We start from the raw sequence: 23,856 nt of genomic DNA, 5'->3' as shown, positions 1-23,856 counted from the left end.
AACTGTTTCTCATTTTGCAACAAAGAGCACTCATGTTTTCAACAAGGATACTTGTTCCTTTCTTCATTTAGTTGTTCTGGCAAAATTTGAACTCATTTTTGTAGAGAATTTATAATTGTAGTCTCCTCATTTGTTTGCTTGAAGTGATTTTCTAGAGCTGTCCTAAGAAAGGCTCCCAAAACAGAACAGAGTACAGTTTTATTTTTGTACAGTTTGAATTTTGACTCCCTTTGCAGAGAACATATTCCATCAATCACATTTTCTAAATTATACCAATTATTTGGTGCCCACTCTTCTCCTCCCTGAGAGGGTCTGGCACTATATATAGCTAATAGAGCAAAAAATGCAGCTTTATTTGTTGCACTGCAATTTTCACTCATTTTATGAAGGGGCAAGTAAAAACCACTGCAGGGAGGTATATCACTTAAGTTACACACACACGCGCACACACACACACACACACACACACACACACACACACACACACAACTTTTCTCTGTGTTCCCTTTCACTTCCCTGTGTGGGTGAAGAGACCGAAGCTGCTTGGGAGGCACTAGCTTCAGTACAAATCTCTGGTTGTCTCTTTGCTACACCAAGCAGTCAAAAAAACCACAATAAAAACCAACAAAAACAGTCCCGTCTTCCACACCAAGAGATCCTAGAGTGAAATTCTACAGACAGAGCCCTCAAACAAGTGTGGGGGTGCTCTCCACCTAGGCCTGTGCAGTTTGCAGGAAATCTGAACTTGCCCCCCTTGCTTTCTGGACAAGCTCACTCCTTTTGAGGTGACCAGCTAGGTGCGGCTGGAGCAAGATGTCCTTCCCCTATTACAGACTACACACAACCTTGCAGCCCTTCTGTCTGTCATAATCCAGTCCGTGATGCCAATTTAATGTCACGATCCGCCAATCCAGGCGGGGATCGTGATGCTTTGTTTTGATCTTGAGGTGCAAGACACAGAGCAGGGGGACAGCAGTATGCTTCAATATAGCACTTTATTTGATGCTAACAATTCAGTTGTGCGACAGAGAGGAGAGTTTAAGGAAACAAAAGGGGAAAAGAGGGGAAGGGAAATAGCTACCAAGGGATGGGACGGAGTCCTCGTGGTCTTCGGCCAATAGACGTGTCTTCCTTACGTGGGGAGATCTCAAGAGGCTTCTCCAAAGAGTCACCGTTTTACAGTCTTTTCTCAAAGTGAGCGATGTCTGGCCAAGAGGTGGGGAGATTTATGGACCGTTGTGTGCTCACAGAAGCAGGTGCCAATCTGGCTGGGCTAGTGTGGCCTCGAAGAGCAGTGCACCATGACGGCACCATGACGGCACATGACAGCACAGCACAGCACAGCACAGCACAGCTGCAAACAGTTATTTGGTAAACCTCTACCTCGGCCAGGCCAGAACTGTTCAAAGGCAACCAGGCCAGAAAACTCCTGTCTGGACCGAGTGGGGTTCACCAGGGTCTTCTTGTGATGGTTGTGAGGCAAATGAGGGAAACTTCGGACCGTCTCTTCCAGATGACAGGAGATGAATTCCCAGAAGTGGCTGTAACGGCCATCTATGGGGTTGGGAGCATTTTGGAGTCTGGGGATGCTTTTGGGGTGAGCCAAATGGGTGCTGCGGGGGCACTTAGAGATCCTGGGAGGTCTGGGGGACACATACGTGACATGTGGTGGGTGGACACTGGGGTTCTGTGAAGCCCAGGGCATGACGGGTGTTGTTGTCCCAGCTCCAACGGGGCTCAACTGGGCCGTGGGGCATGACGGGAGCCACAGGCAAAAACAGAAAAGATGGCGCCGACACCAGGCACCGCCCCCAAAGTGCCAAGACCCAGCACTGATTGGTTGTGTGCAGTGATGGGCGGGAGTCTTGGCAAATGGGAGGCACCAGAGGCAGGAGCCCACTCCATCCCCAGTACAGCCCCGTACAAACCCAGTGCCCCTCCAGGTCATCCCAGTACACCCCAGTCCCACCCAATACACCTGGCTTAGTTCCCAGTCCATTCCAGTTCCTCCCCGTATTATCCACAGTAGGCGTCAGTGTCCCCCAGCCATCCCCACAGTGCGCCCTGTGTCCCTAGTTTGTCCCAGTACTTCCAAGTATCAATCCCAGTATGTCCCAGTAGTTTTCAGTGCAACCCCACAGTCCATCCCAGTCCACCCAGATTCCCCCTCAGCATTCCCCATGTTCCCACGTTGACCCACTCCTCCCCAGTATCACTCCCAGTATGTCCCAGCGTTTCCCACAGTGCTCCCAGTGTTCCCCAGTATGTCTCAGTTCTCCCAAATGTTTCCAAGGAAACCTGAACTTCTCACGGTTGCCGTGGCACACAAACCCAGCCGTGGGATCAGTGCAGTGTCCATGGCCCTGTACAGCCCCTGGCAGTGGCCCAGTGCAGGATGCGATGATGATCCACCCGCAGAGCTGGCCCAGGGCAGCTCTGCAGTGCTTTTGGTGGCACCTTGGGCAGGCACACTCCTGAGGACTATGTCTGTTTGCAGTGGAGAAAATTAGGAGTTTTAGATTGTTTAAAAAAATTAAAAAGGGAAAACATCTCTTTGCCTGAGCGCAGCCAGTTCTCCAAGCAAAGCAGGTTCCAGATGAGGGAGGACAGACAGGATGGGGCTGGGCAAAGTGGAGCAAGGTTGTCCACACTGGGTCAGACCTCAAGGAACAGCTTCTCTGAGCAGGCCAGACCTGCCGAGGAGAGACCCTGGATCAATATCAACCACACAATGCTCTAATCACCTCTGCTCTAAAATCAGCAGTAATAAAATACACCCTTTAAAACTCCAATGGATATTTCTCCATAACTGCAGCAGAAAACCTTCCTCATGGACTGCACCAGACCAGAGGGAAATCAAGGCAGAGCCGTGGTTTGTCAGGACTTGCTTGATCCCCGTGAGCCCCGTGGTGCATTTGGTGCTGAGTCCTTGAACCTCAGGGCCTAGGAGGAGATTGCACAAACCCTTTGAGGAGTCCAATTCAGAAGAACCTTTCAGCTGCTGCCCATGCCTGTGCCTTGGGCTGGCCCAGACTCCTTCTGGGGGATGTGTTGCACCTCAGCCCTGCTCTGGGAGAGAAATTCCTTCTCCTTGTTTCCAGTCTGGGCCTCCACAGCTGCCCTTGGTATTAATTGTTTCTTTCTCTGGATATTCTCTGTCAAAAGAGCCATCATCTCTGAAACTGCCCATCAATCCCTCCCAGGGCTCTCCTCTGCTGTCCTCAGTCTCCAGCCCACTGAGCACAGAACTCCTTTCTCCACTCCTTTGACCACTATCAAATGGTCATGTGCTTGAGGCCATGGGCACCTGGACAAGAAGGACAGTTCTTTTCCATAGAAAGGAACGTAGGGAGCCCCAGTGTTTCAAAGGCAGGGAAGAGTCGGCCCTCAGGAAGCCAAGGTAACCTACATAGTCCTGGCAGCTTTTGTCTGGGAGCTATCCTTGTATATATCCAGAATTTCAGAGGCAGTATCCCAATCTTGGCCGCCAATGCCTGTGCTTGAACGATGTTTTATTCTCCATGGAAAGAAAAGGCTCAGGGGCTGCCCCCGGGGTGCGCGGGGCTTGGCACAGGGCTGAGAAGGCAACGGAAACACGGAAAAACGGAAAAACGGCCATGGGGACAAACGGCCCCAGGGCTTCAGTTGCAGTTGCAGCAGCAGCAGCAGCAGCGGCAGCGGCAGCAGCAGCAGCGAATCAAGCGACTTTGTCGACCCTCTGGATCTCCTCTCCCTCTCCCGCAGTCCCACAGCCTCTCTCAGTCTCCGTTTCCCGGTGTCTCCCTCCTCTCCCAGTCTCCCTCTCCCCGTTCCGAGCCGGCTCATGCCCCCAGCCCGCCCTCGGCCCCGAGCGGGGCTTCCCCGTCCCCGTCCCCGTCCCCGACCCCGTCCCCGGCCGTCCTGCCGCGGTCTCTCCTCCGCCCGGCTCTGGCTGTACTGGCAGTGGCGCTGCTGGGCGGGGATCAGTGCCTGGTGCGGCATCGCCTCCCTTTGGCTCCGCCTGCCCCGGCCCCGGCCCCGGCCCCGGCCCCGGCCCCGGCCCCGGCCCCGGCCCCGGCCCCGGCCCCGGCCCCGGCCGCAACGTGGGCTCCGACCTCGGCCTCAACGCGGGGTCCGGCCCCGACCCCGGGCCCGGCCGCAGCCCCAGCCCCAACGTGGATCCCAGTCCCGGTCCCGGTCCCGGCGCCAGCTGCTCCCGGAGCCCGCAGAGCGCACACAGGGCGCGGCCGCTCCCGCCGCCTCCGTTGGGGCTTCCCCGGCCCGAGCTCCGCCGCTCGGCAGCGCGGCCGCTGGCCCCGAGCCGCCGCTGTCGCGTTCCAAAGAGCGAACGCCAGGGGCTGCCCGGCCCGGGACGGCTGAGGGGCGCTCGGGGCCCGTGTCTGGCCCCGGGCCGAGCGCTGACAGCCGCGTCTCGCCGGCAGGGAAGGTGGAGCACGGCATTAAGGAGCGCTACCAGCTCGGTTCGCTGCTGGGGCGCGGCGGCTTCGGCAGCGTCTGGGCGGCGACGCGGCTCTCGGACGGCGCCCCGGTGAGTGGAGGGGCCGGCGGCGGGCGGAGGAGGAGGGGAAGAGCAGGAGGAGGAGGAGGAGGAGGAGGAGGGGTCGGGGAGGGATGGGGCTCGGCAGGGCGGGCGGCGAGCTAAGCCCTCTGCTCCCCTTGGCTTGCAGGTGGCCATCAAAAGGGTGCCACGGAACCGAGTCCGACACTGGGGTGAGCTGGTGAGTGAGCGGGGGTCAGCGGGAGAAGCCGGGGCGTGCGGGGTGGGCATGAGCCGAGGCCCAGCAGGGTGGACAGCGCGTGTGGGGCCAGCAGAGCATCCCGGGCTGGGTGAGGGCTTCCCGAGCCCTGGCACGGCATCAGCCCCGCTGACGGCATCGTGGTCCTCCTGCAGCCCGACGGCACCAGCGCACCAATGGAGATCGTGCTCCTGGACAAGGTGTCCACTGGCTTCCCTGGTGTTGTCCAGCTGCTGGAGTGGCTTGAGCTCCCCAGCGAGATCCTGATGGTGCTGGAGCGCCCGGAGCGGTGTCAGGACCTCCGTCATTTCATTCGGGCACGGGGGTTCCTGTCCGAGGAGGTGGCGCGGCAGCTGTTCCGCCAGGTGCTGGAGGCCGTGCAGCACTGCACCAGCTGCGGAGTCCTGCACAGGGACGTCAAACCGGAGAACATCCTCGTTGACCTGGCCAGCGGGCAGGCAAAACTGATTGATTTTGGCTGTGGCACCTACCTGCAGGACACAGCCTACACTCACTTTGCAGGTGAGCCCACACAGCGCCGTCTTCCCGCTCCCAGCATCTCCTGGCCCAACAGCTCAGGGCCCAGCCTGGCTGTGGGAGCGTGGACTCTCCTTTTTGCTGCCAGTCATGGCACTGAATCTTCAGCTGAGTTGCTTTCCACTGGGGGCGGCTGGGGGGACAGCTTCCAGCCCTGCTGGCAGCCTTTGCCAGCCGCTGTGCCCAGGACTGGGGCTGGGGCAGCCAGCCTGACAAAAACACCCATGGGTGGGGGTAGTAGGGGAGCAGGGGAGGGGCAGAACCTGCGCACCCGCTGTTTTGGTGTGCAGGTGAGAAAGGGCTTGCACTACTGTGCTCACCTTGTTTGCCTTGGCCTCATAATTGTTTTTTGGGGCAATGCAGGCAGGGAGGATGGAGACATGGATTTCCCCACCACTGAGTGGGTTTTTCCTTGTCATGCTCAGGCCTTGCTAGGGCTTCTGCTGCCCTCTTGCAGCACCAGTGGCTTCTTTTCCAAGCCCAAGTTTGTACACACGTCCCAGGTGCTGGCCAGAGGCAAGGGGTCACACCATGTGCCATTGGTGCAGCCCTAGCATGGCCAAGGATTCTGGGGCCAGGCTCTGGGAGCAGCAGCATTCCCCTGATGAACTCCATCTCTGTCCCATAGGAACACGGTCCTACAGCCCCCCGGAATGGACCCGCTTTGGCTGGTACTATGGCAAGCCAGCTACCATCTGGTCCCTGGGCATCCTGCTGCACCAGATGGTCTGTGGGAAGCACCCTTTCAGGAGGGGCCGGAACATCAGCTGGAACCATCAGCTCTCACTGCCACAACGGCTCTCTCAAGGTGAATCCTCATCTCTGGGCACGGGGGGAATGGGAGGCAGTGCTGGGAGACAGCAGTGGGCTCGTGAGCATCCCGCTCTGGCAGCTGCTGAGCACGTGGCACAGGTCCTGCTCTCCTGCTCTCCTCCAAAACAAAGAACTGATGGGAGGCTTTAGGCCCAGCTCTGAGCACACGCAGCATGGCTTGGGCATGGGAATAATGGGGCAAAGCAGACTGCAGCCTCCTCCAAGTGACCGGTGGTTTCTGCTTTCTCTCTCCAGACTGCCAAGATCTGATCAAAAGGTGTTTATCCATGCTCGACATAGAAAGGCCCTCATTAGAAGACCTGCTTTGTGACCCTTGGATGCAGCAAATTCACCTGACGTAGAAGAAGGGAGAGAGCCACAGGCGCACTTTGATGCAGGGCTCTGGTAAGTTCCAGCTCCACACAGGCCTTGGCAATCAGAAGCAAAGAAGCCCAGACTTTTTTGTCCTGCCTGTGCCACTGCACCCAGGTCATCAGATGGGAACACCCAGCCCTTGGGCTGGAGCTGAGCTGCTCTCTGCCCAGCACTGGTGGCCACCATCTGAGCTGGTTTGGCTTGTCCTGGTTCACTGACAGCTGGGGCCCTGGGCAGAACACTGAGAGCCTGGTCTCCCCCCCAGGGAAGGAGAAGGAGCCCCTGGAGAAGCTGTAGCAGGTGGGGCTGCTGCTGCTGGGGACAGCGAGGATGACATCAAGGATGACAACCTCTTCCTCCACCTGGCCACTGGCAAGCTGAAGATGACAGACTTGGATTCTGGCACCTTCTTCAAAGCCAGGCTCCACACAGCAAATTTACAGATGAGTCCAGACCCAGGGGGATGCTCCCAGATTTGGGCATTGCACAGCCTGCCCAGGAAACAAAGGTTCCCCCTTTGCTGGGGAGGATAAAATTGATTCTTCTGTCGTCTGCCAAGCTGCCTTTTGGCAGGACTGGGGGATGGGCTGGGGTGGGTACGAAATGGGAGTTGGCTCCTGGCCCTGCCAACAGCCCCCAGCACCCACCGTGCCCCAGCTGGGGCTGGGGCAGCCAGCTTGACACAAACAAAGCCCCGTGGTGGGAGCAGAGGTGGGGCTCCAGAATTGTGCTTGGCTGCTTTGCTTTGCAGGCAAGGAAGGGCTTGGGCTGCTCCACTGCCCTTGCTTGCTTTGGGATCACCATAAATAACTTTTGCGGCAGCGCAGGGGGAAAGGGAGAAAGCATGGGCTTCTCTCAGCCATGGGTGGCTTTTTCCCTGGCATGTAGGGTTGGGCCTTCCTCAAGCCCTTGATAGAGATAAGATTTTTTACCATTTCTCTTTTCCCCCCCTTTGCACTGTAAGCTATTTTCATTAATTTTTTGTTTGTTTCTCTAAAGGAAGTGTTCCAGGTGGGGTCCAGTGTGGATCAGGAGGTGCTTGGGACCAGCTGCGGTGTGGACGGGCCGTGCGCTTGGAGAAGGCTGAGGACATCGTTTGGGACCAGCTTTTCTGCCAGCAGCGATGGCATGAGGTGAGTCCCCGTCTTCTTTGCATGGTGGGATAAGAGCTTTTGGGAAATGGCAGCAAACACCGGAGCATCCTGCTGTGGCAGCTGCTGAGGAGGAGGATGTGCCATGGCTGGCTGCAGGCTGGGCACATGTCCTGCCCTCCTGCTCTGCTGCCCAATGAGGGGCAGCAATGATGGGCAGCTTTGGGCACTGCTCTGGGCATGGCCAGCGTGGCCTGGACACCATGGGAGCTGGGACAAGGGTGAGCCTTCAGGAGCCTTCAGCTGACGGGCAATTTCTGGTTTCTCTCCTTGCAGCCGGGCCCTGTGGATGCTGAGGCTGCTCTGGGCTCTGCCAGGGCTCTGCTGCAGCTCAGCACCGGGCCCGAATCAGCCAAAGGAGAAATGGTGTGACCTGCAGCAGAGACTTGCTTGAGCATTTTGGCAACGCAGCTCAAGTTTGCAGAGTGTACACCTCCAAGGGAAAACAAAGTAATCCTGTTCAATACCTTCTGAAATGAAATCAATCTGGAACGACCCCAAATGACATTTTCAGCTTGCACAAGCTGTAGCTCAGCCCTCCTCTGAACAGTTCTCTCCCCCACCTGCCTTTTACTTCACAACTGCTCCCTCCTTTCCCCCACTGAGTTCCCAGCCCATCACAGTCTCCATCACATTGTTGCCTTCCTTGATGCCCCTCACCACGAGGAACACTGATCCCCAGGCTTAGGATCTCATGCTGTCACTGGCTGAAGAGCAGCAATGTCTCAGAGGTCCAGTGAGATTTTAGTGTCATTCAGAGCTGCTCTCCAGCCCTCAGTTCTCCTCACTGCTGAGTTCCCACTCCCTTTTCCTCGTCCTTCCAGCAGGATGAACTCTGTGAATCCCCCTGAGCTTCCCCACTCTTCCCAGCCCACCCATGCACCTCAGTTAGGCTGAAGCTGAAGCTTCTTTGTCTCCTCTGGCACAGCAGTGCAGTCCCCTGTGCAGGGAGCCCCAGCCCCAGAGCACAGCACACAGCAGTGCTGGGCTGGACCAGCTCCCCTCCACCCCTGCCTTGGCTGTCTGTGGCAACTGAATGCTCCCTGTTTGGAGCTGTCATTGCAGGACGGCCCCAGGGCAGAGCCCAGCCGGGCTCCCACTGCATCCCCTGAAGCTTGGGGCAGACACTGGGCCCTGGGCTGAGGTTCGTGGGGAGCACCCATAGCTGTGGCTTGCAGTCAGTGTTTGCAAGCCTTGTGTTCTCATCTCCTGCAGCCTGTGGGGAAAACAACCTGTGCTGCCAGGCCAGCACTGCCCCTCTGGGCAGGGACAAGGCTGAAGGGCTTTCCCATTTCAGAGCAGCCAGCATTGAGCCTTGGCAGGGCCTGGCAGGGCTGGAGCCAGGTTTGTCTCCCGTCCAGGACTCACTGCTCACCCACCCCCACTGTGCTCACTTACCCATGGACAGAAGGGTCTGTCTATGCCAGGGGCTCTGGGATGTCTCTGTACCCATGGACTGAAGGGTCTCTCTGTGCCAGGGTTTCCCTGATGTCTTTGTACCCACGGGTGTAGAATGAACACAGAGACTGAAAAGTGTCAGTCACGTTGCTTTCACACTCCTTCTTTTCTGTACAAGACACATCCATGTACTCCACCATGTATGGCTATATTAAAAGGGTTGGAAAGGATAGAGATTTCCCACCGAGCTCTAACTTTGGCATAACTCACCTTGGAAGCCAGTGGCCGGGGGATTTTTTTCACAACTCTGTGAGTAGGTGTCCAGGAGCTGAAGGGAGCAGCATTTAGAAGCAATTTCATGCCGGATTTCTATGCAGGAAGTGGAGTTGACAACCATCTGCATCTCTGCAGCTGTGCTGGGACTCTCTTCCCACCACCTCTGCTCACAGGCACTGCCCCTGCAGGGACAGAAAAGGGTGAGGAAGACCTGTCTTGGTCACACAGGGCAGAGCAGGACGCTTTATTGTACCTCAATGCACAGTGATCATGCCTCTTTACTGTCTGCTTAACACAAGCACAGTACCTGCTGATGTAGCAATACTGTGACTAAAGGCATCCCTCTATGGAAAATATTATCAAAAGATAAGAAAAGTAGAACACACCAAATAGAGTAACAAAAAAGACACTTGGCACAAAGCAGTCTGGGCAGTCTGTAATGAGTTCCATTCTTAAGTTTATACAGACAACAAATAGGCGCTTTATTAATAGTTTCTGGAAAGCACAGAGTTGTTATATTCCTCAGGGCATCCTCAAGCTCAGGCTGTAGAGAAGGGGGGGGACAGTTTTGGAGGCACCACCAAGTAGAGAACCGACAGTGCCAGACCCAGGGATGGGCACCAGGGTGGCACAGGTGACCTTTAGGTTTTGCAGGGCCCAGGCACAGAGCCAGGGCTGAGGTCACACTCTGAGGGCTGAGGCAGAGCCCCAGCCAGAAATCCCCCCCTGACCCAGCAGCTCTGCAGTGGTGGCCACCAGGCCAGCTTGCCAAGGGAGGCTTGTGGCCATGCCCTGCAGGGAGCTGCTGCTGCCAAGGTGCCTTTGGCGTCTCGGGCTCTCCCTGGCACAGGTCCCACCACGGCACTCTGCTCTCGTGCCCAAGCACAAAAAATTCTGTTTAAACAGGAATATGATTAAGAAAATGTTCTTCTTCCACATCCAGACCATGCTCCTGAGGAGCCTCCAACCTTTGCTCAGCCTGGCCACACACTCACCCACTGAAATTGCCCACAGCTGGGCTTCACTCCGTTTCCAAAACACCAAACATCTTGGGGGAGAGCTGAGAGGAATCATGTAAATGTGGGGGACCTCATCGTGGAGCTACCAGTCCCCAGCCTGACTTGCTTGGCTTTAGGATTGGTCTTTTTGTGTCACTGGGTGCAGGGAACGCACAGGGGCAGCAGAGGACAGCCAGACCCTTCCTTGTCCACTGGACATGTGAAAATCCTTATCCCCACTCCTGTCTCTGCAGGCACTGCTGACCTAGTCATCCACAGAGGCAGTCAGGCATTTCTGTCACACAACACCCACCAGCTTTTCAGCCATACAGGGCTGGGGACTAAAAGGACTTATTAGAGATGCACTGAGGGCTGCTGGGCTGGAGTGGGAGGCAGGAGAAAAGAAGAGGGTCCGTGAGAAGACCTACGGGGAGCAATGGGGTGCAGGAGCTGCTGTGCTCCTGCCCAGAAGCACTGGGGTCCTGGCCAAGAGGCACAGCTGGGGCAGGGGCTGCATTCTAGGTCATCCAGGGTGGTCCTGGGGTGACAGGGATCAGAAGGCAACAGGGGCCCTGGAGAAAAGGGTTCCCTGGGAAAATTCCATGGGGCAGGGGTGTTGTCTAGGGTATCAGTAGGGGTGCACTGGGCTGTGCTAGGACAGACTGGGATTGCCTGGAGTATGGTGACCATGTGCAGATAGGGTCTGAAGCTGGCAGAATTCATGATGCCCACAAGCAGGGTTTTCAAGATCTCAGCATTCTCTTAATCTGTCTCCAGAAGCACCAGGAGACCTTGCAGGTCCCTGGGATGTCCCTAGTGCCAGCAAGGGACGAGAGGACCAAAACTGCCCCGCAATTCCTAGAGAGGATGCCCTCCAATCCCCACACCCCACTCACCTCCCAGAGATCATTTTCCATCCCTTGCAGAAGTGCCTGGAAAGGGTAACAAAGGTTTGATGTGGACTGGGCCTTGTGGGACTGTGGGGAACACAGGTGCAGGGATCAGGGTGGAGGGGGAGACAATGGGATGGGAATTGAGGGCCTCCAAGGATGATCAAAGACACTGAAGTGGGGTGACCTGAAGAGCCCAAAGGACTGGGCTGAGGGTAGGGAAGGGGCCCTGTTGGATGCTGGGGAGAGGAAAGGAATTCCAAAGGAATTCCACTGTAGGGACACAGGATTGCAAGGAAGTGGCTTGATGGAGACAGAAAAAACAGCATGGATGAGGGGAAAACCAACAGGACTGGAAGATGGTTTGGGAGTAGGCAAGGAGTCCAGGAATGGCATCAGGAGAGCCCTGCGTGGCCAGGGAGAAAGGCAAAGCAGTGAGGGGGAAAAGGGAGGAAATGGAATTGGGAATGATCAGTGGGAGGGCATTAGAGCAATACAACAAAGAGGAAAACGTGGTGAGGAGATGTCTGAGAGGGCCAAAAGGATGGGATGGGAGGCTACAGGGCAAGATCATGATATCAGGCCTCACCTTGGCCTGTAGTGAGGGACACAACAGGATAGAGAAGAGCAGGGTCACACTGAGCACCGTCACCTTCATCTTCCTCTTGCACTTGGCAGCGCTCCCTGAGGCTGCACCAGGGCAGGAGCACCTTCATCCCTGCCGGGGCTCCTCCCTGCCCCCTCCCCAACAGCCCCCAGGCTAAAGCCTAGCTTGGTACTGACCCCAGCACTGGCTGGGAGCCCAGCACTGGCACAGACTCCATCCCACCTGCTGCACAGATCCAGCCCCTCCCCTGGCATCTCTCCAACTTCCTGCATGGGGCAATGGCCCTGCAAGGGCCTGAGTGCCTCTGGGGGCCAAAGGGTTGGGAATGGAGCCAATGGCAAGCGTATCCCTACTCCAACACAATCCATCCTTCAACAGTGCCCCAGAGCCAGGTCCCTGCATCTCCCAGTGCTCCTCCCCTCCTGGAGATTTCCCTGCAGGACACTCTAGAGCTGACCCCAGCCCCAAATATGGCATGTGGGAGGGGAGAACATGGGGTCATGGGCAATAGGATCAGCCACATAGCTGGGATCTTCAGGCAATGGGGAATGGTGATCACCTGCAGATAAGGCTGAGGCTTCAGGGATTGCTCAGTTGTAGCACTTCCCACGTCCACAGCATCCCATTTCCCAACCCTGCAGGCTCCAAACTGGTGCAGTCTCCAGCTCCAGAGCAGAGTCCAGAGGGGAATATCTCCCACCCTGCCCCTCACTCTGTCACACCTGCAGCCCCTTTGCCCTCTCAGAGCACCTGGTCCCTCTCTGCACAGCTGCCCCACACACCGAGTCCCAGGGACCCCATCCTCAACAGGGCTCCAACACCACCACTGGCCCAGGCTGGGAGCTGACCACCACTCCCCAAGGGCCCCGTCCCCACAGAGGGTCTCTGCAATGCCCTGGCCAGTGGAACACCAGGACAGTATAAATCCAGACACACACATACACGCGCACACACGGCTATAGGTTTGTCTGAAGGGTTTTGTTGATTATTCAAGAGAAATGTCGCTGGGCTCAAGAGAAAACAGGGGAGTCATTCAGGGATGATCATCTCCTGATGCCTCCAGAGCAGGCTGGACATGGATGTCACCAACTCTTGCAATCCTAAAGCACGGACACCAGAGGGTGACACAACATGACAAGAGATGGACCCTGTCCTCACCCCTCTCCCTGGAAGCACTGCTGACCTACCCATGGAAAGCAAGAGCCAGGCGCTTCTGCCTCAAGGGACCCACCAGCTTTTCAGCACAGGGAGCTGGGGACAGAAACGACTTATTAGAGACACACTGGAGGCACTGGGCTGAACTGAGAAAAAAAGGGGAAAGTGAGGGGATCCTGGGGGAAGGGGCCTGTGGGAGCAATGGGGTGCAGGAGCTGCTGCTCTCCTGCTCAGAAGCAGTGGGGTCCTGGCCAAGAGGCACAGCTGGGGCAGGGGCTGCATGCTGGGTCATCCAGGGGATGCTGGGGTGACAGGGATGGGAAGGCAACGGGGAGTCCTGGTCAAGGGGGTTTCCTAGCAAAACTCAAAAGGTGCAGGGGTGTTGTCTGGGGTGTCAGTAGGGGTGCACCGGGCTGTGCTTCCAGCACAGGGATGACCTAGAGTACGGTGGCCATGCAAGGGGAGGGTCTGACACTGGCAGAACTCGTGGTACTCACCAGCGGCGTCTTCAGGATCACAACATTGTCTAAATCCATCTGCAGAGAGATCAGGAGACCTCACTTGTCACTGGGATGCCCTCGGTACCAGCAAGAGATGGGGGGACTAAACTGTCCCCCAGCTCCCTGAGGGGATGCCCTCCAATCCCACCCCCCACTCACCTCCTGGAGATCATTTTCAGTTCCTTGCAGGAGTGTCTGGGAAAGGAGGACAAACCATGGTTCTGGACTGGAACATGTGGGGCTGTGGGACAACAAGGGTGCAGGGACCAAAGGGGGGTTGCGTGGGGGGCAGGCAAAGGGATTGGAATTCAGGGCCTCCAAGGAGGTTGTGGTGAGGCAGCAGGGACCCAAAGGCACCGAGCTGGAGTGAACTGGGGAGGCCAAGGGACTGGGCTGGGGATATGGAAGGGGCCCTGTTTGGGATGCAGGGGAGAAGAAAGGAATTCCAGTGTAGGGACATGGGAGTGAAACAGAGGGGATTGGAGTGGGCAGAAGAAGTAGGACAGATGAGGAGAAGACGAGACTGGGACAGGGTTTGTGAGTGGCAGGTGAATTCACAAATGATGCCAGGAGACACCACTGCAGTGGCCAGAGAGAAAAGCAAAGGATTGAAGTGAAAAAAGGAAAGGAACTGGGAATGATCAGTGCGAGGCCATTCATAGACCCTGGGTGGGATAAAGAGGAGATCCCAGGGCGATTTTGCAAGAAACCAAAGATGGGAAGCTACAAAGGACAGCATGTGGGGACACCATGACATCGGGGCCTCACCTTGGCCTGTGTCAGGGGGCACAGCAGGATGGAGAAGAGCAGGGCCACACTGAGCACACACTGAGCCACCTTCATCTTCCTCTAGCACTGGCAGCACGGGTGGAGGATGCACCAAGTGAGGAGCACATTTATCCCTCACAGGACTCCTCCCTGTGCCCTCCCTGACAAGACCCAAGGCCAAAGCCTGGCTTGGCACAGCCCCCAGTCCTGGCAACAAGCCCAGCCCTGGCACAGAGTACATCCCACCTGCAATATGGATCCAGCCCCCTTTCCCAGCATCTCTCCAGCTTCCTGTATGGGGCAGCCGCCCCTGGAAGGGCCCAGGTACCTGGGGGAAGGGAGCTGGAGACAGGTGAATCCCCACTCCAACACCATCCATCTTCCACCAGACCCCCAGAGCGCTGGGGGATTGGGATCACCTGAAGATGAGGCTGAGGCTTGGAGAATTACACAGGTGTGGCACATCCCACATCCGTACCACCCCATTTTCCAGCGCTGCAGGTCCCAGCTGGTCCAGTCTCCAGCCCCAGAGCACATTCCAGAGGGGAATATCTCCTGTCCTGACCCTCAGCCTGTCACACTTGTGGCCACTGTGCCATCCCAGAGTACCTGGCTCCCACTCTGCACAGCTGCTCTACATGGGGCTTGCCAGGAACCCCATCCCCAACAAGGTTCTCACTCCAGCACTGTCCCTGTCTGGGACTTGCCCACACCTCCCCAAGGCCCTTGTCCCCCCACAGTGTCTCTGCAATGCCCTGGCCCTGGGCCCAGCTCAGTGCTCACCCCGAGCAGGATGTGCCCATCCTGAGGGTTATCGGGGAGTGGGTGTTTGTCCCCAGGCAGCCACTGGGATCAAACTGGGCAAGCAGGTTTCAGCATTTTTAAACCAAAAGCATCATGGTCCCACTCTTCATTTTCCACTGGGAGCTTTGCTAACAGAGGCTTCTAGGAGATGTTTGAGCCCATTCCAGGCAGAGCCTCCTACTCCAGGAGGAACTGCGTTTCCTGTGCCATGGCCAGAGCACATCCTGCTGCAGGAAAAGCCTCGAGCCAACCCCAACACAGGAAAGGGCTCGGGCACAAGAGCAGAGTGCCGGGGTGGGACCTGTGCCAGGGAGAGCCCGAGACACCAAAGGCACCTTGGCAGCAGCAGCTCCCTGCAGGGCATGGCCACAAGCCTCCCTTGGCAAGCTGGCCTGGTGGCCACACTGGAGAGCTGCTGGGTCGGGGGGGATTTCTGGCTGGGGATCTGCCTCAGCCCACAGAGTGTGACCTCAGCACTGGCTCTGGCACAGCCCCTGTGCCTGGGCCCTGCAAAACCTAAAGGTCACCTGTGCCACCCTGGTGCCCATCCCTGGGTCTGGCACTGTCGGTTCTCTACTTGGTGGTGCCTCCAAAACTGTCCCCCCCCTTCTCTACAGCCTGAGCTTGAGGATGCCCTGAGGAATATAACAACTCTGTGCTTTCCAGAAACTATTAATAAAGTGCCTGTTTGTTGTCTGTATAAACTTAAGAATGGAACTCATTACAGACTGCCCAGACTGCTTTGTGCCAAGTGTCTTTTTTGTTACTCTATTTGGTGTGTTCTACTTTTCTTATCTTTTGATAATATTTTCCATAGAGGGATGCCTTTAGTCACAGTATTGCTACATCAGCAGGTACTGTGTTTGTGTTAAGCATACAGTAAAGAGGCATGATCACTGTGCATTGAGGTACAATAAAGCGTCCTGCTCTGCCCTGTGTGACCAAGACAGGTCTTCCTCACCCTTTTCTGTCCCTGCAGGGGCAGTGCCTGTGAGCAGAGGTGGAGGGAAGAGAGTCCCAGCACAGCTGCAGAGATGCAGATGGTTGTCAACTCCACTTCCTGCATAGAAATCCGGCATGAAATTGCTTCTAAATGCTGCTCCCTTCAGCTCCTGGACACCTACTCACAGAGTTGTGAAAAAAATCCCCCGGCCACTGGCTTCCAAGGTGAGTTATGCCAAAGTTAGAGCTCGGTGGGAAATCTCTATCCTTTCCAACCCTTTTAATATAGCCATACATGGTGGAGTACATGGATGTGTCTTGTACAGAAAAGAAGGAGTGTGAAAGCAACGTGACTGACACTTTTCAGTCTCTGTGTTCATTCTACACCCGTGGGTACAAAGACATCATGGAAACCCTGGCACAGAGAGACCCTTCAGTCCATGGGTACAGAGACATCCCAGAGCCCCTGGCATAGACAGACCCTTCTGTCCATGGGTAAGTGAGCACAGTGGGGGTGGGTGAGCAGTGAGTCCTGGACGGGAGACAAACCTGGCTCCAGCCGTGCCAGGCCCTGCCAAGGCTCAATGCTGGCTGCTCTGAAATGGGAAAGCCCTTTAGCCTTGTCCCTGCCCAGAGGGGCAGTGCTGGCCTGGCAGCACAGGTTGTTTTCCCCACAGGCTGCAGGAGATGAGAACACAAGGCTTGCAAACACTGACTGCAAGCCACAGCTCTGGGTGCTCCCCACGAACCTCAGCCCAGGGCCCAGTGTCTGCCCCAAGCTTCAGGGGATGCAGTGGGAGCCCGGCTGGGCTCTGCCCTGGGGCCGTCCTGCAATGACAGCTCCAAACAGGGAGCATTCAGTTGCCACAGACAGCCAAGCCAGGGGTGGAGGGGAGCTGGTCCAGCCCAGCACTGCTGTGTGCTGTGCTCTGGGGCTGGGGCTCCCTGCACAGGGGACTGCACTGCTGTGCCAGAGGAGACAAAGAAGCTTCAGCTTCAGCCTAACTGAGGTGCATGGGTGGGCTGGGAAGAGTGGGGAAGCTCAGGGGGATTCACAGAGTTCATCCTGCTGGAAGGACGAGGAAAAGGGAGTGGGAACTCAGCAGTGAGGAGAACTGAGGGCTGGAGAGCAGCTCTGAATGACACTAAAATCTCACTGGACCTCTGAGACATTGCTGCTCTTCAGCCAGTGACAGCATGAGATCCTAAGCCTGGGGATCAGTGTTCCTCGTGGTGAGGGGCATCAAGGAAGGCAACAACATGATGGACACTGTGATGGGCTGGGAACTCACTGGGGGAAAGGAGGGAGCAGTTGTGAAGTAAAAGGCAGGTGGGGGAGAGAACTGTTCAGAGGAGGGCTGAGCTACAGCTTGTGCAAGCTGAAAATGTCATTTGGGGTCGTTCCAGATTGATTTCATTTCAGAAGGTATTGAACAAGTTTACTTTGTTTTCCCTTGGAGGTGTACACTCTGCAAACTTGAGCTGCGTTGCCAAAATGCTCAAGCAAGTCTCTGCTGCAGGTCACACCATTTCTCCTTTGGCTGATTCGGGCCCGGTGCTGAGCTGCAGCAGAGCCCTGGCAGAGCCCAGAGCAGCCTCAGCATCCACAGGGCCCGGCTGCAAGGAGAGAAACCAGAAATTGCCCGTCAGCTGAAGGCTCCTGAAGGCTCACCCTTGTCCCAGCTCCCACGGTGTCCAGGCCACGCTGGCCATGCCCAGAGCAGTGCCCAAAGCTGCCCATCATTGCTGCCCCTCATTGGGCAGCAGAGCAGGAGGGCAGGACATGTGCCCAGCCTGCAGCCAGCCATGGCACATCCTCCTCCTCAGCAGCTGCCACAGCAGGATGCTCCGGTGTTTGCTGCCATTTCCCAAAAGCTCTTATCCCACCATGCAAAGAAGACGGGGACTCACCTCATGCCATCGCTGCGGGCAGAAAAGCTGGTCCCAAACGATGTCCTCAGCCTTCTCCAAGCACACGGCCCGTCCACACCGCAGCTGGTCCCAAGCACCTCCTGATCCACACTGGACCCCACCTGGAACACTTCCTTTAGAGAAACAAACAACAAAATAATGAAAATAGGTTACAGTGCAAAGGGGGGGAAAAGAGAAATGGTAAAAAATCTTATCTCTATCAAGGGCTTGAGGAAGGCCCAACCCATGGCTGGGAGCAGCCCGTGCTTTCTCCCTTTCCCCCTGCGCTGCCGCAAAAGTTATGGTGATCCCAAAGCAAGCAAGGGCAGTGGAGCAGCCCAAGCCCTTCCTTGCCTGCAAAGCAAAGCAGCCAAGCACAATTCTGGAGCCCCACCTCTGCTCCCACCACGGGGCTTTGTTTGTGTCAAGCTGGCTGCCCCAGCCCCAGCTGGGGCACGGTGGGTGCTGGGGGCTGTTGGCAGGGCCAGGAGCCAACTCCCATTTCGTACCCACCCCAGCCCATCCCCCAGTCCTGCCAAAAGGCAGCTTGGCAGACGACAGAAGAATCAATTTTATCCTCCCCAGCAAAGGGGGAACCTTTGTTTCCTGGGCAGGCTGTGCAATGCCCAAATCTGGGAGCATCCCCCTGGGTCTGGACTCATCTGTAAATTTGCTGTGTGGAGCCTGGCTTTGAAGAAGGTGCCAGAATCCAAGTCTGTCATCTTCAGCTTGCCAGTGGCCAGGTGGAGGAAGAGGTTGTCATCCTTGATGTCATCCTCGCTGTCCCCAGCAGCAGCAGCCCCACCTGCTACAGCTTCTCCAGGGGCTCCTTCTCCTTCCCTGGCGGGGAGACCAGGCTCTCAGTGTTCTGCCCAGGGCCCCAGCTGTCAGTGAACCAGGACAAGCCAAACCAGCTCAGATGGTGGCCACCAGTGCTGGGCAGAGAGCAGCTCAGCTCCAGCCCAAGGGCTGGGTGTTCCCATCTGATGACCTGGGTGCAGTGGCACAGGCAGGACAAAAAAGTCTGGGCTTCTTTGCTTCTGATTGCCAAGGCCTGTGTGGAGCTGGAACTTACCAGAGCCCTGCATCAAAGTGCGCCTGTGGCTCTCTCCCTTCTTCTACGTCAGGTGAATTTGCTGCATCCAAGGGTCACAAAGCAGGTCTTCTAATGAGGGCCTTTCTATGTCGAGCATGGATAAACACCTTTTGATCAGATCTTGGCAGTCTGGAGAGAGAAAGCAGAAACCACCGGTCACTTGGAGGAGGCTGCAGTCTGCTTTGCCCCATTATTCCCATGCCCAAGCCATGCTGCGTGTGCTCAGAGCTGGGCCTAAAGCCTCCCATCAGTTCTTTGTTTTGGAGGAGAGCAGGAGAGCAGGACCTGTGCCACGTGCTCAGCAGCTGCCAGAGCGGGATGCTCACGAGCCCACTGCTGTCTCCCAGCACTGCCTCCCATTCCCCCCGTGCCCAGAGATGAGGATTCACCTTGAGAGAGCCGTTGTGGCAGTGAGAGCTGATGGTTCCAGCTGATGTTCCGGCCCCTCCTGAAAGGGTGCTTCCCACAGACCATCTGGTGCAGCAGGATGCCCAGGGACCAGATGGTAGCTGGCTTGCCATAGTACCAGCCAAAGCGGGTCCATTCCGGGGGGCTGTAGGACCGTGTTCCTATGGGACAGAGATGGAGTTCATCAGGGGAATGCTGCTGCTCCCAGAGCCTGGCCCCAGAATCCTTGGCCATGCTAGGGCTGCACCAATGGCACATGGTGTGACCCCTTGCCTCTGGCCAGCACCTGGGACTTGTGTACAAACTTGGGCTTGGAAAAGGAGCCACTGGTGCTGCAAGAGGGCAGCAGAAGCCCTAGCAAGGCCTGAGCATGACAAGGAAAAACCCACTCAGTGGTGGGGAAATCCATGTCTCCATCCTCCCTGCCTGCATTGCCCCAAAAAACAATTATGAGGCCAAGGCAAACAAGGTGAGCACAGTAGTGCAAGCCCTTTCTCACCTGCACACCAAAACAGCGGGTGCGCAGGTTCTGCCCCTCCCCTGCTCCCCTACTACCCCCACCCATGGGTGTTTTTGTCAGGCTGGCTGCCCCAGCCCCAGTCCTGGGCACAGCGGCTGGCAAAGGCTGCCAGCAGGGCTGGAAGCTGTCCCCCCAGCCGCCCCCAGTGGAAAGCAACTCAGCTGAAGACTCAGTGCCATGACTGGCAGCAAAAAGGAGAGTCCACGCTCCCACAGCCAGGCTGGGCCCTGAGCTGTTGGGCCAGGAGATGCTGGGAGCGGGAAGACGGCGCTGTGTGGGCTCACCTGCAAAGTGAGTGTAGGCTGTGTCCTGCAGGTAGGTGCCACAGCCAAAATCAATCAGTTTTGCCTGCCCGCTGGCCAGGTCAACGAGGATGTTCTCTGGTTTGACGTCCCTGTGCAGGACTCCGCAGCTGGTGCAGTGCTGCACGGCCTCCAGCACCTGGCGGAACAGCTGCCGCGCCACCTCCTCGGACAGGAACCCCCGTGCCCGAATGAAATGACGGAGGTCCTGACACCGCTCCGGGCGCTCCAGCACCATCAGGATCTCGCTGGGGAGCTCAAGCCACTCCAGCAGCTGGACAACACCAGGGAAGCCAGTGGACACCTTGTCCAGGAGCACGATCTCCATTGGTGCTCTGGTGCTGTCGGGCTGCAGGAGGACCACGATGCCGTCAGCGGGGCTGATGCCGTGCCAGGGCTCGGGAAGCCCTCACCCAGCCCGGGATGCTCTGCTGGCCCCACACGCACTGTCCACCCTGCTGGGCCTCGGCTCATGCCCACCCAGCACGCCCCGGCTTCTCCCGCTGACCCCCGCTCACTCACCAGCTCACCCCAGTGTCGGACGCGGTTCCGTGGCACCCTTTTGATGGCCACCTGCAAGCCAAGGGGAGCAGAGGGCTTAGCTCGCCGCCCGCCCTGCCGAGCCCCATCCCTCCCCGACCCCTCCTCCTCCTCCTCCTCCTCCTCCTGCTCTTCCCCTCCTCCTCCGCCCGCCGCCGGCCCCTCCACTCACCGGGGCGCCGTCCGAGAGCCGCGTCGCCGCCCAGACGCTGCCGAAGCCGCCGCGCCCCAGCAGCGAACCGAGCTGGTAGCGCTCCTTAATGCCGTGCTCCACCTTCCCTGCCGGCGAGACGCGGCTGTCAGCGCTCGGCCCGGGGCCAGACACGGGCCCCGAGCGCCCCTCAGCCGTCCCGGGCCGGGCAGCCCCTGGCGTTCGCTCTTTGGAACGCGACAGCGGCGGCTCGGGGCCAGCGGCCGCGCTGCCGAGCGGCGGAGCTCGGGCCGGGGAAGCCCCAACGGAGGCGGCGGGAGCGGCCGCGCCCTGTGTGCGCTCTGCGGGCTCCGGGAGCAGCTGGCGCCGGGACCGGGACCGGGACTGGGATCCACGTTGGGGCTGGGGCTGCGGCCGGGGCCGGGGCCGGGGCCGGGGCCGGGGCCGGGGCCGGGGCCGGGGCCGGGGCAGGCGGAGCCAAAGGGAGGCGATGCCGCACCAGGCACTGATCCCCGCCCAGCAGCGCCACTGCCAGTACAGCCAGAGCCGGGCGGAGGAGAGACCGCGGCAGGACGGCCGGGGACGGGGACGGGGACGGGGACGGGGACGGGGAAGCCCCGCTCGGGGCCGAGGGCGGGCTGGGGGCATGAGCCGGCTCGGAACGGGGAGAGGGAGACTGGGAGAGGAGGGAGACACCGGGAAACGGAGACTGAGAGAGGCTGTGGGACTGCGGGAGAGGGAGAGGAGATCCAGAGGGTCGACAAAGTCGCTTGATTCGCTGCTGCTGCCGCTGCTGCCGCTGCTGCTGCTGCTGCTGCAACTGCAACTGAAGCCCTGGGGCCGTTTGTCCCCATGGCCGTTTTTCCGTTTTTCCGTTGCCTTCTCAGCCCTGTGCCAAGCCCCGCGCACCCCGGGGGCAGCCCCTGAGCCTTTTCTTTCCATGGAGAATAAAACATCGTTCAAGCACAGTCCTTGACGGCCAAGATTGGGATACTGCCTCTGAAATTCTGGATATATACAAGGATAGCTCCCAGACAAAAGCTGCCAGGACTATGTAGGTTACCTTGGCTTCCTGAGGGCCGACTCTTCCCTGCCTTTGAAACACTGGGGCTCCCTACGTTCCTTTCTATGGAAAAGAACTGTCCTTCTTGTCCAGGTGCCCATGGCCTCAAGCACATGACCATTTGATAGTGGTCAAAGGAGTGGAGAAAGGAGTTCTGTGCTCAGTGGGCTGGAGACTGAGGACAGCAGAGGAGAGCCCTGGGAGGGATTGATGGGCAGTTTCAGAGATGATGGCTCTTTTGACAGAGAATATCCAGAGAAAGAAACAATTAATACCAAGGGCAGCTGTGGAGGCCCAGACTGGAAACAAGGAGAAGGAATTTCTCTCCCAGAGCAGGGCTGAGGTGCAACACATCCCCCAGAAGGAGTCTGGGCCAGCCCAAGGCACAGGCATGGGCAGCAGCTGAAAGGTTCTTCTGAATTGGACTCCTCAAAGGGTTTGTGCAATCTCCTCCTAGGCCCTGAGGTTCAAGGTCTCAGCACCAAAAGCACCACGGGGCTCACTGGGATCAAGCAAGTCCTGACAAACCACGGCTCTGCCTTGATTTCCCTCTGGTCTGGTGCAGTTCATGAGGAAGGTTTTCTGCTGCAGTTATGGAGAAATATCCATTGGAGTTTTAAAGGGTGGATTTTACTACTGCTGATTTTAGAGCAGAGGTGATTAGAGCATTGTGTGGTTGATATTGATCCAGGGTCTCTCCTCGGCAGGTCTGGCCTGCTCAGAGAAGCTGTTCCTTGAGGTCTGACCCAGTGTGGACAACCTTGCTCCACTTTGCCCAGCCCCATCCCGTCTGTCCTCCCTCATCTGGAACCTGCTTTGCTTGGAGAACTGGCTGCGCTCAGGCAAAGAAATGTTTTCCCTTTTTAATTTTTTTAAACAATCTAAAACTCCTAATTTTCTCCACTGCAAACAGACATAGTCCTCAGGAGTGTGCCTGCCCAAGGTGCCACCAAAAGCACTGCAGAGCTGCCCTGGGCCAGCTCTGCGGGTGGATCATCATTGCATCCTGCACTGGGCCACTGCCAGGGGCTGTACAGGGCCATGGACACTGCACTGATCCCACGGCTGGGTTTGTGTGCCACGGCAACCGTGAGAAGTTCAGGTTTCCTTGGAAACATTTGGGAGAACTGGGACATACTGGGGAACACTGGGAGCACTGTGGGAAACGCTGGGACATACTGGGAGTGATACTGGGGAGGAGTGGGTCAACGTGGGAACATGGGGAATACTGAGGGGGAATCTGGGTGGACTGGGATGGACTGTGGGGTTGCACTGAAAACTACTGGGACATACTGGGATTGATACTTGGAAGTACTGGGACAAACTAGGGACACAGGGCGCACTGTGGGGATGGCTGGGGGACACTGACGCCTACTGTGGATAATACGGGGAGGAACTGGAATGGACTGGGAACTAAGCCAGGTGTATTGGGTGGGACTGGGGTGTACTGGGATGACCTGGAGGGGCACTGGGTTTGTACGGGGCTGTACTGGGGATGGAGTGGGCTCCTGCCTCTGGTGCCTCCCATTTGCCAAGACTCCCGCCCATCACTGCACACAACCAATCTGTGCTGGGTCTTGGCACTTTGGGGGCGGTGCCTGGTGTCGGCGCCATCTTTTCTGTTTTTGCCTGTGGCTCCCGTCATGCCCCACGGCCCAGTTGAGCCCCGTTGGAGCTGGGACAACAACGCCCGTCATGCCCTGGGCTTCACAGAACCCCAGTGTCCACCCACCACATGTCACGTATGTGTCCCCCAGACCTCCCAGGATCTCTAAGTGCCCCCGCAGCACCCAATTGGCACACCCCAAAAGCATCCCCAGACTCCAAAGTGCTCCCAACCCCATAGATGGCCGTTACAGCCACTTCTGGGAATTCATCTCCTGTCATCTGGAAGAGACGGTCCGAAGTTTCCCTC

General features: G+C 57.5%; 2 protein-coding genes across 2 annotated transcripts; one reads left to right on the top strand and one right to left on the bottom strand.

Moving 5' to 3' along the window:
- Positions 1–1,703: 1,703 nt before the first annotated feature.
- LOC134055577 (serine/threonine-protein kinase pim-3-like) lies at positions 1,704–7,984 on the top strand. Its single transcript, XM_062511982.1, has 9 exons — positions 1,704–1,771; positions 3,796–4,111; positions 4,190–4,528; positions 4,668–4,718; positions 4,892–5,258; positions 5,902–6,081; positions 6,342–6,439; positions 7,461–7,594; positions 7,930–7,984. Exons 1-9 carry the CDS (start codon positions 1,704–1,706, stop codon positions 7,982–7,984), a joined length of 1,608 nt encoding a protein of 535 aa, XP_062367966.1.
- Positions 7,985–17,168: 9,184 nt separating this feature from the next.
- On the bottom strand, positions 17,169–23,638 carry LOC134055576 (serine/threonine-protein kinase pim-2-like). The gene is made up of 8 exons (XM_062511981.1): positions 23,571–23,638; positions 20,900–21,812; positions 20,710–20,760; positions 20,170–20,536; positions 19,347–19,526; positions 18,989–19,086; positions 17,862–17,995; positions 17,169–17,241 (listed from the first exon to the last, which is right to left on the bottom strand). The coding sequence occupies exons 1-8, from the start codon at positions 23,636–23,638 to the stop codon at positions 17,169–17,171; spliced, it is 1,884 nt and encodes a 627-aa protein (XP_062367965.1).
- Between the last annotated feature and the right edge of the window lie 218 nt (positions 23,639–23,856).

This window comes from Cinclus cinclus, chromosome 33 (assembly GCF_963662255.1).
Source record: "Cinclus cinclus chromosome 33, bCinCin1.1, whole genome shotgun sequence".
Classification (NCBI taxonomy): domain Eukaryota; kingdom Metazoa; phylum Chordata; class Aves; order Passeriformes; family Cinclidae; genus Cinclus; species Cinclus cinclus.
This window is presented reverse-complemented; position numbering and strand designations above follow the sequence as displayed.

Excerpts from the sequence above, each read along its gene's own strand:
- LOC134055576 (XM_062511981.1), bottom strand. The coding sequence starts at position 23,638 with ATGACGGGCGTTGTTGTCCCAGCTCCAACGGGGCTCAACTGGGCCGTG. Across the intron at positions 19,527-20,169 it reads AGCCTACACTCACTTTGCAG|GAACACGGTCCTACAGCCCC; the intron begins GTGAGCCCACAC and ends TCTGTCCCATAG. Across the intron at positions 19,087-19,346 it reads GCCACAACGGCTCTCTCAAG|ACTGCCAAGATCTGATCAAA; the intron begins GTGAATCCTCAT and ends TTCTCTCTCCAG.
- LOC134055577 (XM_062511982.1), top strand. The coding sequence starts at position 1,704 with ATGACGGGTGTTGTTGTCCCAGCTCCAACGGGGCTCAACTGGGCCGTG. Across the intron at positions 4,719-4,891 it reads TCCGACACTGGGGTGAGCTG|CCCGACGGCACCAGCGCACC; the intron begins GTGAGTGAGCGG and ends GTCCTCCTGCAG. Across the intron at positions 6,082-6,341 it reads GCCACAACGGCTCTCTCAAG|ACTGCCAAGATCTGATCAAA; the intron begins GTGAATCCTCAT and ends TTCTCTCTCCAG.